The sequence below is a fragment of the Rhinolophus hipposideros genome (genome assembly GCF_964194185.1).
Source record: "Rhinolophus hipposideros genome assembly, chromosome: 16".
Lineage (NCBI taxonomy): Eukaryota > Metazoa > Chordata > Mammalia > Chiroptera > Rhinolophidae > Rhinolophus > Rhinolophus hipposideros.
The window spans coordinates 31,876,854-31,889,495 of NC_138062.1; the positions used below are offsets into that span (position 1 = coordinate 31,876,854).

At 45.0% G+C, this 12,642-nt stretch overlaps 1 protein-coding gene across 1 annotated transcript in view; it reads left to right on the forward strand.

Moving 5' to 3' along the window:
* The window catches only part of GATA4 (GATA binding protein 4), a gene marked incomplete at its 5' end in the record, with an annotated part of 46,404 nt that extends 34,940 nt beyond the window's left edge, over positions 1–11,464 (forward strand). Inside the window, 3 exons of the mRNA XM_081077660.1 lie at positions 4,140–4,227; positions 6,214–6,362; positions 7,556–11,464. Of these exons, the coding sequence (XP_080933786.1) occupies positions 4,140–4,227; positions 6,214–6,362; positions 7,556–7,738 (420 nt within the window). The 3' untranslated portion in view covers positions 7,739–11,464. The remainder of the gene's footprint in view (positions 1–4,139; positions 4,228–6,213; positions 6,363–7,555) is intronic.
* Between the last annotated feature and the right edge of the window lie 1,178 nt (positions 11,465–12,642).

Here is a 12,642-nt window from a genome sequence, read left to right on the forward strand (position 1 = left end):
GGCCTCTTTTGTAAGGGCACCAATCCCATTCTTGAGGGCTCCACCCACATGACCTAATCACCTCCCAAAGGCCCCACCTACTGATGCTATCACCTTGGGAGATAGGTTTCCAACATAGGAATTTGGGGGGGACAGAAGCATTCAGACCATAGCAGAAACACTACTGGTCACTTCCGTCTTTAACATTATATAAGCCTAATTCCCATTTTACAGATGAGGAAACTCAAAAATAGTTTATGTCGTAATATGATATGACAAAGGTAACAATTCAATAGATAAAAGATAGTTTGCTTAAGAATAATTGTATTGACATAATCTGGAAAACAAAAGCAAAGTTTGACCTCCATCTCCTACCAGAAACAAAAATAAAGTTGGGTGAAAGATATGAAATATCAAACATCTTTAAATAGAGACAATAGAAGTACTAGAAGAGAATGTAGGGGGAATATTTATATAACCTTGGGGGTGGGAAAACTTCTTAGATAAGTTTTCAAAACTCTTAAGCCGTAAGATAAGAGTTAGATATATTTGATTATACAGCATTTAACATTAGTGTAGGGAAAGAGATACTTGAGGAAAGTAAAAACCAATACACACAAATATCAGGAAAAAAAGGTTACCATTTCCAGAATACAGGGAGCTTCTACAAAGCTCTTTATGTTCTAATTTGCAACAATCTCCATTATATAGTGCTTAAAAAAAAGTCAATGCAGAATGTTGTTTATATTAATAATAATGAGGCATTATTTTTATAAAGAGGGGGAATATAATTTATATGTAGTTGTTTATATATACATAAAACATCTCTGGAAAGATATATAAGAATCTGGTAGCATGGGTTGCCTCTAGGAAAAGGAACAGGGGTTTGGAGGGACACTTTTTTCATTTTGTACCCCCTTTGTACCTTTTAGATGGTGCACGTGCATGTTTTACTTCAAATATAAGTTAAACTACAACAACACAAGCAAAATAAAGACAAAAAAAGAGATTCTATAGAATAATAAGAAAATGAAAATCTTCCCCCCATTTCCCAAAATGGGCAGAAGTTATGAACAGACAACTCCCAGAAGCAGCTCAGATAGCCACTGAACATGTGCAGAGAAGCTGGACCTCACTAAAAATCAGGGAACTGTAAATTCAAACAACCTTGAGATCCCCTGTTTTGCCCATATGTTTGGCAAAAATGAAAATGTGTGGTAATATGTACTGCTGGTATGGATTTGGGAAAATAGATACTCTCATACTCTATATTGTTGATTTGTATGTGAATTACTGCAAGTATTCTTTCAGGAAATTAACCTAGTAGTACTTTTTAAGGTTAAAAACACATATACCTTTTGATCTAGCAGTTCTACTTTTGGGAAACTAGCATATAAAACAATAAAAGAGTCAGGACACAATCATGTTTGAACTATTTATTGCTGCAGTGTTTGTACTGGCAAAAACTAGAAACAATCTTAAAGCCTCATAAAGGAATGGTTGAATAAATTATGGCACATCCTTTAATGTGGAATATTGCACAGAAGTTAAAAAATAATAAGTTACAGCCATACATCTTGACCTGGAGTAATGAAAAAACACATTGCAAAGTACAGTAGGCCCTTGAACAACTCAGGGGTTAGGGGCGCCGGCCATCCTACACAGTCAAAATTCTGTATATAACTTGAGTCGGCTCTCCACATATGCAGGCTCCCAACCACGGATTGAAAATACTGTTTTCCATTTGAGGTTGGTTTAATCTGCAGATGTGGAACTTGGGGATATAGAAGGCCAACTGTGTATATATTAAAAAAAATCCACTTGTAAGTGGATTCGCTCAGTTCAAACCCTTGTTGTTCAAGGGTCAACTGTAATATCCCTAGAATAATCCCATACTGTGGGGGTGAGGGTACATTAAACACACACACACAGATACAGTTGGATGGATGGATGAAATCACACATACATGTAATAGATATGTACATGTGCACACATGTTTGATAATTTAATAAAATGTCAGAAACATAGGCTATTACTCCAATTGCCTCATGGGGACAGGATTGGTGGTAGTGGGGTGGGAAGGGTTGTTATTAAGTTAATCTCATGCCTCTTTTCACGTTTTCTTGTTATAATGAGGGAAAAAAGTTTAAAAATACAGTTAAGAACGTTCATAAGAATATACATTTCTTTCTGCAGATATTTGTTGAATCACTGTAATAGTGAAAAATGTAGAAAACACCTCCAGGAGGAAAATGGTTAAAGAAACTATTGTTGTTTAATAGGAGAATGGTAAAAGAAACTGATAGAGGATTATCGTGTGGGTATTAAAAAAATTGTGTCTTTGAAAAATTAAAAGTAGAATTACCTATGACTCAGCAATCCTACTTCTTGGGTGTATATCCAAAAATAATTGAAAGCAGGGTTTCAAACAGTTCGAACATGCATGTTCACAGCAGCATTATTCCCAATAGCTAAAAGGTAGAAGTAACCAAACCATTGATGGATGGATGGATAAACAAAATGTGGTATATACATACAAACGAGTATTATTCAGCCTTTTAGAAGGAAGGAAATTCTGACACATGCTACAACATGGATGAACCTTGAAGTCGTTATGCTAAGTGAAAGCCAGTGACAGAAGGTCAAACATTATATGATTCCACTTATATTAGGGACCAAGAGTGGCAAATTCATAGAGACAGAAAGTAGAATACTGGTTGCCAGAGTCTGAGGGGAGGGGGAAATGGGGAGTTATTTAATGGGTACAGAGTTTTAGATTTGCAAGATGAAAAGTGCTCTGGAGATGGATAGAGGTGATGGTTGCACAACAGTGTGAATGTACTTAACACTACTGACCTGTGCACTTTAAAATGGTTAAGATGGTAAATCTTATGTTATGTGTATTTTACCACAACTTTTTTAAAAAAAGTATTGAGATGGGTAGGGACTAAACAAGAGGCAAGATTCTTCTGAAGTCAGGATGGGCTTTAAGAAGGCCTGAGTACACTTTCTCCCCAAAGTGGGAATGCTGTCTCATCTGACTCTCAGTTGACTAGAAGGCAAGTTCAAGTTCATGTATACTAGTGCACTTCTCTCTTTACCATTCCATGTTGATGTCTCTGAAGTGACAGTTTTTCTTTCAGTATCATCAGGGTAGGCATTTATTAGTCCCATATGGGAGACCAGGGGCTAAAAGATTTGGTTGGCTAAGCCTAAAAGAAACCAGATGTGGAGAAGGCACAATATTTAAAAATATTAGAAAGATGCAGGCTTACTTCCCAGATACTTCTTTCGGTCTCTGTGAATGGCTCAAGAGCGTAACACCTGATAGTCACTGCTTGTGTATGAGGAATCAGATGGGATACAAGTATTGTCCACGGACAGTTTATCTCTCAGTACCTGGCCACGGGCAATCTCTACAGCATAATCTCTTGCTGCTTCCCACCACCCATGGCAACACCACCCTTTGCTCCAGTCAGATTCAATGTAGTGAAGAGCTAGCTACTCTAAGTAGAGTGACTCTATGTTTTGACTCACCAGGACTGTCCCAGTTCATGCCTATTTTCTTGGCATAATTATTAATAGCACCCCCTTTTCACTTTTATAGTGTCCTGATGTGGCTGATAAATTAAATGTTTTGGTATATACTGTTTCTGCTGCCTGAAATGCCTGTCCCTGTCTACTCCACAACCTCCTACAACTCAGACATCACCTCCTCAGCGAAGCCTTCCTTGATGTGCTCATGTGCCACTGCCCCTCCTCCCCAACCCAGGCCAGAGTTTAGTGTTTCTTCTTTGTCCTCCCACATCACCTCTGAGTCTGGTTATTTTCTACTTGTCTGTCATTCCCACTAAACCATGAACCTCTCGAGGGAAGTATCTGTGTCTTTCAGTCTTTGTTTCTCCAAGGTCTAATATAATACCCGGCATGTAATATATGCTCAACTCATTTTTTTTTAAAATAGAATTGATTTCTTTCTCAGAAATAGTTCCAGGGGCTGAATCACTTAGTCTCAGCCCCAAGATTTATAGAGGAATTGCTTAGATGCTTAGATGTTGCCTTACCATAGAGAGAGAGAGAAAATTTAAATACTGTAGCTGTGTTTAAATACTTGTTTTGTACAAGTAGAAAACCATATATAATGGCTTGTAATTTCTTAGGTTCCCAGGCCTCTTGCGATGCGGAAAGAGGGGATTCAAACCAGAAAACGGAAGCCCAAGAACCTTAATAAATCTAAGGCAGCAGCAGGTGAGGAAAAGAGCTGTGTGTAATGATATGTCTGGAGCCCTCAGGGAGGGTGAGAATGGGGTATTCTTAGGTGGGCCGGCCCAGATTGCTGGCGTGGAATGATAGCAGTGTCCATCTCAGCTTTTCAGGATGAAATGAATAACCCAGTAAAAAAGTAACATCATCATGGGACCTATTTGGAGCTTTTGGAGTGGGTTCAGGTCAAGTTATGGCCTGATCAATGCCAGTTGCACAGACTCTAGTGGGCAGCTGGGTGGGTCAAGGGCCTGAAGGGAAAAGGAACATGACTTGGTCCCTTCATCTTTGGTGCTGCAGCCACTCAAGAACTCCACTCCTTTCAATTCTCTTTGGGGGAACTGGAGTCTAGGAAGACAGGGTCCCATTTGTCATGTTCACAACAGATTGATTTGTAAGCCAATGCATAATTAACATCCTGTAGTACTTTGTACTTTAGAAAGCTCCTTCACAAATATTCTCTCATTGATCCTTAAAGCCCCCCATAGGACCCCTGGGGTCTTAGGGGGATAATTAACCTAATTTTACTGATGAGCAAACTGAGGCTCACAGAGGGCAGTGACTTAACCAGTCATACAGCTGTGAATGGGTAGGTCCAGAATGAAAAGCGAAATTTTTACACTTCGGGGTCCATATGTGTTTTATATATCACTCTGCGTTTTCAATTTCTAGAGTGAGCCTGAGGACTACGTATGTTCCCTCTCAAGAGCACTTCCTGCTCAGTACTGCTACCAAATTAAAGGTTTCACTGTGAAATGCTGCAGTCGCAGAGAAAGTAAATTGGCTAATCTGATGGAAAGTTTATCTTCTAATCTAAGGGGTGACAGAGTCAGATAAATTTTTCCTTTCCACTATCAAGATCATGACCAAAGTTGTCCTTTCCCAGATTGAACAATGGCTACCCCCTCTGGCACCCATGTCTTACTAGACCTTTTAGTGTTTTACACTGGTTGTCTTCCGCCTTTCTGCTGCCACGTGGTTTATAAGTACACACATCCCCCTGGGTGACCTCATCTCCTATCTGTCACAGTCACAGGGAGAGCAGGCATTTGGTTCAGGTATACAAACCCCTATCCGAAAATCAAAATCCAGGGAGCTAGATTTGGCAGCAGTACCTAATACCTGAACAAACACGGGCTCTTTATAGTCTTTATTTACCCCACGTGTAAATGTTCACGTTTTGCTATAGAACTATGTATGTATGTATGTATGTCTGTGTGTATGTATTTTTTAATTACAGTTGACATTCAATATTACTTTATATTTGTTTCAAGTGTACAGCATCGTGGTTAGACATTTATATAATTTATGGAGTGATCCCCCCGATAAATCTACTATCCACGAAAACACTAATTTGAAAAGATATATGCACCCCTATGTTCATTGCAGCGCTATTCACAATAGGCAAGGAATGGAAGCAACTTAAGTGCCCATCAGTAGACAACTGGATAAAGAAGAGGTAGTACATGTGAACAATGGAATATTACTCAGCCATGAAAAAGAAGGAAATCTGGTCATCTGCAACAACATGGGTGGACTTAGAGGGTATTATAATAAGTGAAATAAGTCAGACAGAAAAAGACAAATACCATATGATTTCACTTATATATGGAATCTAAAGAACAAAATAGCAAACTATTAATGGACTTAAATATGTCCCAGACCTCACTGGAGGTATTGTTTTATAATGTAAAGTATTTCCCCTTTTTGAAATCCAAAAAGTTGGAATCCTGAAACACATGTGGCTTCAAGGATTTAGGATAAGGGGTGGTAAGCTCATCCCTTTGAAACATTTGAAAAAGTTCCCTTTGAAAGCTCATTTTGGGAACTGTCGTCCTACACCAATGAAAGACCCCTCCTCTGTCCCCAGCAAATGTACATAAGCCATGAGCACAGACCTGGGTGTGTCAGAGGACCGCCCTCTGTCTGATCCTCTCCTGCTCTTGGTGTCCTGACTCTGCCTCGTTCCAGGTCCTGTCGGCAGTGAGAGCCTTCCTCCCACCAGCAGCGCTTCCAGCACCTCCAGCACTGTGGCCACGAGCAGTGGTGAAGAGATGCGCCCTATCAAGACAGAGCCCGGGCTGGTGTCCCACTATGGGCACAGCAGCTCCATGTCCCAGGTATGCCACTGGGCGAGGGGACAGGACTGTCCAGGGCGAAGTAGGTGCCAACGTGCAGCACGGGAGCTTGGACTTGGAGCACGTGGCCGAGGGAGCTGCCTGTTGTCCTCAGGGCCCCACCCAAGGCTATGGGCTGTCTGCGTGACACATCTGGTCAAGCTACCATGATTTGGACACACAACTGTGAGACACAGATGTTTGGCAGCTCCTCTGTGTCAGGACCTTCAGAGACAAGGAAAGAGGAGTCTGGGGCTGGCACACAGTATGACACAAACCTCAACCTGAATTCGACTGTGTCCATTGGGGCAGAGGGTGGGTACAAGTGTAGCAGGCTGCAGGAAGCAGAGCAAGGGGCTTTCTAGGCAAGTCTGTCTAAGTGAGGGGTGGTTTGACCTTGGCCTTGAAGGATGGGTCGATTTTAACAGCAGGAAGGGGAAGAGGGCCATCCGGGAGTAGGCAAAGGTGTGGCAACGCAGAGGGCAGGGTGGATGGCATGGGGTTGGTGAGGAGGTCACAGGCAGGACGCCATGTCAATGCGGGTCAGCTGTACGTCCAGTTCCACCGTGTGTCCAGATGCTGGGCTAGCAGTCCCCACATTCCCCTCTTTCGGATATGATGGCATCCCTGCTCCTCCACCCCCTTCCCTCTGTGGTTCCCCTCATCTGGGATCATGATTCTCCCAAGCCTGGTCATAGCCTCCATTAACTCTGATCTCTTCCCCACCCATACGCTGTACAGGAAGCCATGTCCTAACCAGCTTCTTCCTGTCAGAGCGAAGAGAAGCTGGTCTTATAAAGCCAGGAGAGTCAGGAGCCCCTTCTGGGTGGGAAGGACGGCTACTGTTTGGAAGTCGAGATCCGATGGTGATGAGATTATGAAAATGTGTCACAGAACTATCTGAGCCTTCCAAGAAACTAGCATATTGACCAACCTAGCGGTCACAGTGTTCAGTAGCAGCTGACGAGTCATGCACACTGTTTGTATCCCATAGCACAGGGGTAGGGAAAACAGGCACTGCTGGGGTCCCCTGTCCAGCCCTTGTCCTTTGGCCCTCTCCTCTCCTCCCTCTCATAGGGGTGGGAGCCAGCCTGGGGACATCTGCTTAATGGGGCTCCCTTCTCCAGCCCAGCCCTCCCCTCCTGAGCCCTCAGGAGTGATTCCACTGACCTCGTCTTGCACTTTTTTGCTTTCAGACGTTCTCAGTCAGTGCTATGTCTGGCCATGGGCCCTCCATCCACCCTGTCCTCTCAGCCCTGAAGCTGTCCCCACAAGGCTACGCGTCTTCTGTCAGCCAGTCACCACAGGCCAGCTCCAAGCAGGACCCTTGGAACAGCCTGGCCTTGGCTGATAGTCACGGGGACATAATCACTGCGTAATGTCACCTCCCTCCCTCCTCAGATTCCTGCATGGACTTGCGACTTGGAGAACAGCAGAGATGAGGCTCTGGGCTCCCCGCGGCTGGCCTGCTCTGTCTGGAAATAACTCCAGAACAACTGGGAAGAAACTTGAAGTTGACGATTTGGTTAGGGGAAGTGGGTGTTGGATTTTAATCAGATGGCTTTTCAAGGTGGGGGGCTGGAAAGAGCCCAGACTCTGATCTGGAAGCACCTACCCTTCACTAGGGGCTCACTTCAGTCCCTTCCGTGGAGTTAGAGACTTCTTTCTCATTTTCTGCCCACTCCACCCCGACAAGAGATGAGATGTCCTTCTCCCCTACCTTCCCACCACTGTGGCCTAAGGTGGTGGTCTTCCACGGTGTTCCCAGCACCAGGGATCTGAGGGCAGATGCAGGGGCAGGCCACTGGGACCCCTGCTCCAGCCTGAGCCAGGGCGTCTGTTTGACATGCATTTGGATGTGACAGGCCCCTTGGGGCAGCTGCTGCCCTTGCCCAACACTCCCCTTCAGGCTCGACACCACCCCTGCTTTCCTCAATACTGAATCTTGACTGCAGAAACGCTGGGTGTAGCTCCAGTGTGACTGGGTGCTCCATGGGGAGATGGAGATGGAGGAGAGGCTGCTTTACTCACCACACAGGACGGCTTCTGCAAAACCGCACCTCGGCAACTTGGCCTCCGCCACGGTCCTTTCCCGGCTCACGGCCTCATCCCTTCGCTTCTGCTCTTCACCCTGAGGCCTCTGAAAATAAAACCCCTTCCACTGCTCTGAGTGATTCAGATCTGCCTTCAGCTTCAACATGTCACCCCCTCAGCAAAACGAGAGCTCCACGGTTTAGCCAAACAGCAGCTCCCCTCAAGCCTGCCCCCCAATCCTTCCTCCACCCCATCATGCACAGAGGGTTCTGACTAAGAACAAAAGAGGTTCTGCTGCTAAAGCAAGTGTGACTAGCACTCATCTAAGACTTGAGATCCTTCTGGAGAGGCTATCTGCTGGACATTGTCTGGGGCTGGGGCAGGCACTGTTGGGGGGCCGGGTTTTCCGTGGATTCTGACTCGCTTGTGCTCGAATCTTGCTGACGTCACTCTTGTTCTGCGGAGATGTGCCTCTTGGTCAGAAAGCTGGTGGAGTCCATCCAGAGTTCCTGCACCCACGTCCTTTCTCCAGCAAAAATCTCTTATCCATGAAGCAAAAGGCTACGGATTTTGCAACATAAGCAAACAAACCCAAGAAAACTCACGGAAAGAAAGACAATGACTGATAAGAGAAGACACTGAGATGGGCCTGGAGGGCTCTCCAGCTCAGCGCTGCTTTGGATCTGGCCTTCTTTTCCTCTCCACATTGTTGTTCCTGCCCTTGACACTGGGGCTCGAAGACTCCTCCTTCCTGTGCTCCTGGGGCCTTACTGTGTCCTACCCCTAAACTCCCAGCCCCCCACCGAAAAATCCTACAGGCTGTAGCAGAGAATATCTCTAAACCAAGATTCTGTTTTAATCATCATTTACATTGTTTTCTTTCATGAAGGCCACCCTCATGTACCTTCCCTAACCCACAAACCTGTTAACATTGTCTTAAGGTGAAATGGCTGTAAAATCAGTATTTAACTAATAAATTTATCTGTACTCCTGTTTCCCTTCTCCTCCTCCCTCAGAGGTTTTTCCTGGGAGGTTCGCTGCTGCCCCTTGCAAGGCAGTCTTGAGCCACGGAGGCCCCTTTGCCGATCCACTCACAGGCTGCATCTAAAATCATTTTCTCCCTTCATTCATTTTTGGCAGTTGGCCAGGACTTCCTCTGTAAGTGATGGTGACGAGTGAAAGGAACACTCATTCTGGCCCTGCTACCGACTAGTTTGCGACCTTGACAGGTAACCTCTAGGCTTTGGTTTCCGAGGAGGGGGTTGGACCAGCTGTTAACTACAGTTCCTATGGCCCAACAGTTTGCCCAACAAAGAGGGGTCATATTTAGAGCTCCCCTCGGGGACACCAGGACTGGAGCGTGAGGCCGAGCTGCCGGCAGTGATCTCTGTAGCCCACGTGAGTGGATAACTGGGTCAGCCTGAGGTGTTCTTCCGCTTCTATTTTCCACTTGCCCTTCACAGTTTGATCCACACAAGCCCTGGGAGGGGCAGCAGATGGTCCACACCAGTGGGGGAGGAGATGAAAACTTCTCCTTTGTCCATCTGCCTTCAACCTTCTTAGGCTACAGAACTGCTACATTCCTTCATATTGAAAGTGGGGTGGGGGTGAGGGCAATGGTTCTAAGGCCACCTGCTGACTTGGAACCAGTGGAAAGGGGCCCGGACAACCAAACCCACCCCCACTCAGAACTGTTCATGGGGGCTTCCTGCCTCTCTCAACTGACTTACGCCAAACCCACGGGGCAACTGGTGGCCTTTGACTTTTCACAGCACCCCTGTTATGTTTGAGCAGGTCTGGAAAAAACTATAATCATACTTCTATGTAAAATCAGAACAGCTTTTACATTTGCTAAGAAATAGCCAAACTTATTCAATGTAGTGACCATCCAGAAGGATGAGTAGCAGATAACGCTAGCAACTAAGGGTAACAAAAGAGCTTCAAAACCAAAATAAAACCTACCAGGATTTACGTTGGCTTTGGGGGAGTACATGTTTTCTGATGATGAGATCTGTGCTGAAGACAGTTTTCCACTGCTCTTTAGGAATGGTTTCCAGAACAAAACGATATACAATACCAGAAGACCGACCTCTTTCCTTACTTAGCTAAACTTGTGCTTCACCCCAGATCGTAGAATCCAGCTTGGTTCATCTGCCTCGCTCAACAGACTTGGTTGCTTTCCCAAATCAAATGTCTCCGCAGAGGAGGTCGTTCTGATATTCTAAAAGATGCAATTCTTAGGTGGCTGGGAAGTGGCTGGGGGAAAGGTGGGGGGAGGTGGTGGGGGCTGGCAATGATGATGTCATCAGAATAAACGTCCGGACTAAGGCGAGAGCAGCAGCCAGAGTGCATCTGTCCAGATTAAGAAATCCCTCACGCTCCCTAACAGCCTCACCTCTTGCTATGACAACAACTTTTGAGACACAGCTCAAATCATTTGAACAGTTGGAGAGCATGAATCCTTCATATTTGACTTTGGAATGCCTTTGAGGGGGTGAGTAATAGCAGAAGTAGCTGTGATTATGTTTGGCTTGGGTTAACAGTAGTGAAAATAAGTTTATATTCACTGAACATGCAGCAAATGGAGCTGGGATGAGGATTATTTGGATGAGAGCCACTCCACCGCCAAGCCCCCAGAAGTTGCCATACTGGCGAGGATACTGAGTGCATGAGAAATCTGGACATCTGCTTTTGGAGTGGAGGTGGTTAGTTTTTGTTTTGAAATCATTTTCTAACATTGGATACTACTCTTCATTTTGCATCCTTGCCCTCCTTGAAGCTGTAACACGAAAATGCCATCGTCCCCTGACCAAGGACCTCAAATCTTCCAGGCTTAGCCTGGGAAGTGGGACCTCCAGGAATCTGTCCCGCTGGGGCCTCTGCCCCTAGACACTGACTTTCGTTTCACTTACTGAGGCCTCTGACCGGTAGCCTCCTGGGCGTGCTGCTGTTCTACGCCACTCTGGCTCCGGTGTGACTTTTATATCCCTTCTAGTAGCTACAGCAGTGGTATTTGCAAAAAGACTATTCAATAACGAGGAGAACTAAATAATCCAAGCAAAAATGACATTATAACAGACCTCGTGTTTCAAAGTCCAGTTTTCTTTTGGTCTGTCCATTGCTATCTCACTCTCTGGGAGATTGTGGGTTTAGTTATATGCAGAGTGGTGACCACATAGCTGTGCTCTGGGTTAACAAGAACAGAGGAGTCAGAAAAAGCCCGTGAGGCAACTGGTGCTCGTGGGCCCGGGCTGTAGAAGTGCTTGCAGCCCTAACATGAAGAGGTTCTCCTCCTGAGGGAAGGGTGATAAATAGGACGCCCAGACCTCCCTCCCAGCCACACACTCCATCCACGCTCCGTGCTCTCTGGTGATTGCCTTCTGCCCTACAGCAGTGGTGGCCCCTGCTTCACCTGAAAAACAAATATGTGATCCCCCACTGGGTTTATAAGAGGTTTTTAAACTAATTAGTGGACAGTTCCAAATTCCTAACCAGTGAATCTGATTGCAAGGAGGTAATCCAGAAGCTCAATATTAGGAGACAATGCTGGTAGACTCCTCTTACAATGACCACAGTCTCTTGGGCTGCCTCTTCTCCAAAATGGTTTTGCTCAAATGAAATGAATTTTAATATAGAGATGTAAAATAATTAGATTTATCATTCCTCCTCTGATTAGAGTCACACTGAATTAGATCTAGCATCCTGGGCTTGGGACCAGCAGTTCTGAAATCATGAGTTGGAGGAAAGTGGTTCCCATCTTTCTGGGTCTTACACACTTGGAAAATGCTCCTTCTGGAGACTCCAGATGGATGTTCTTCAAGTAGAAAACAGTAGCTTTGTTGTGACCCGAGTAATGACGTTTAAAAATGTCTCAGAAGCTGTACCTCCAAATGAGCACTATCTCTTAAAGTAGCCATCTAGGAAATTATTCATCCCAACGTTGCAGCCATTGCCAAAAATTGGAAGTCTCTGCAGATGCTATCCAGAACCTGCTCAGATGAGTCTAAGAGAACCAGGCTTATTGCTTCTTAGTCACATTTAGTTTGGGGCCCCAAGCAGCATTATATCACTTGACTAATTTGTTGTCAGGAATCTTAATTCTAAATGCCCCTTTAAAATATAGAAATTTGCCATCAGTGAAGAATGGTCTCTAGGCTCTGACAGCTAATACCAACCAGTGATGGAAGCAGAAGTAATGCAAAACGTTTTTAGGTCTTCTGTGGCTGCCACCCAGCATGTTATGCTTTAG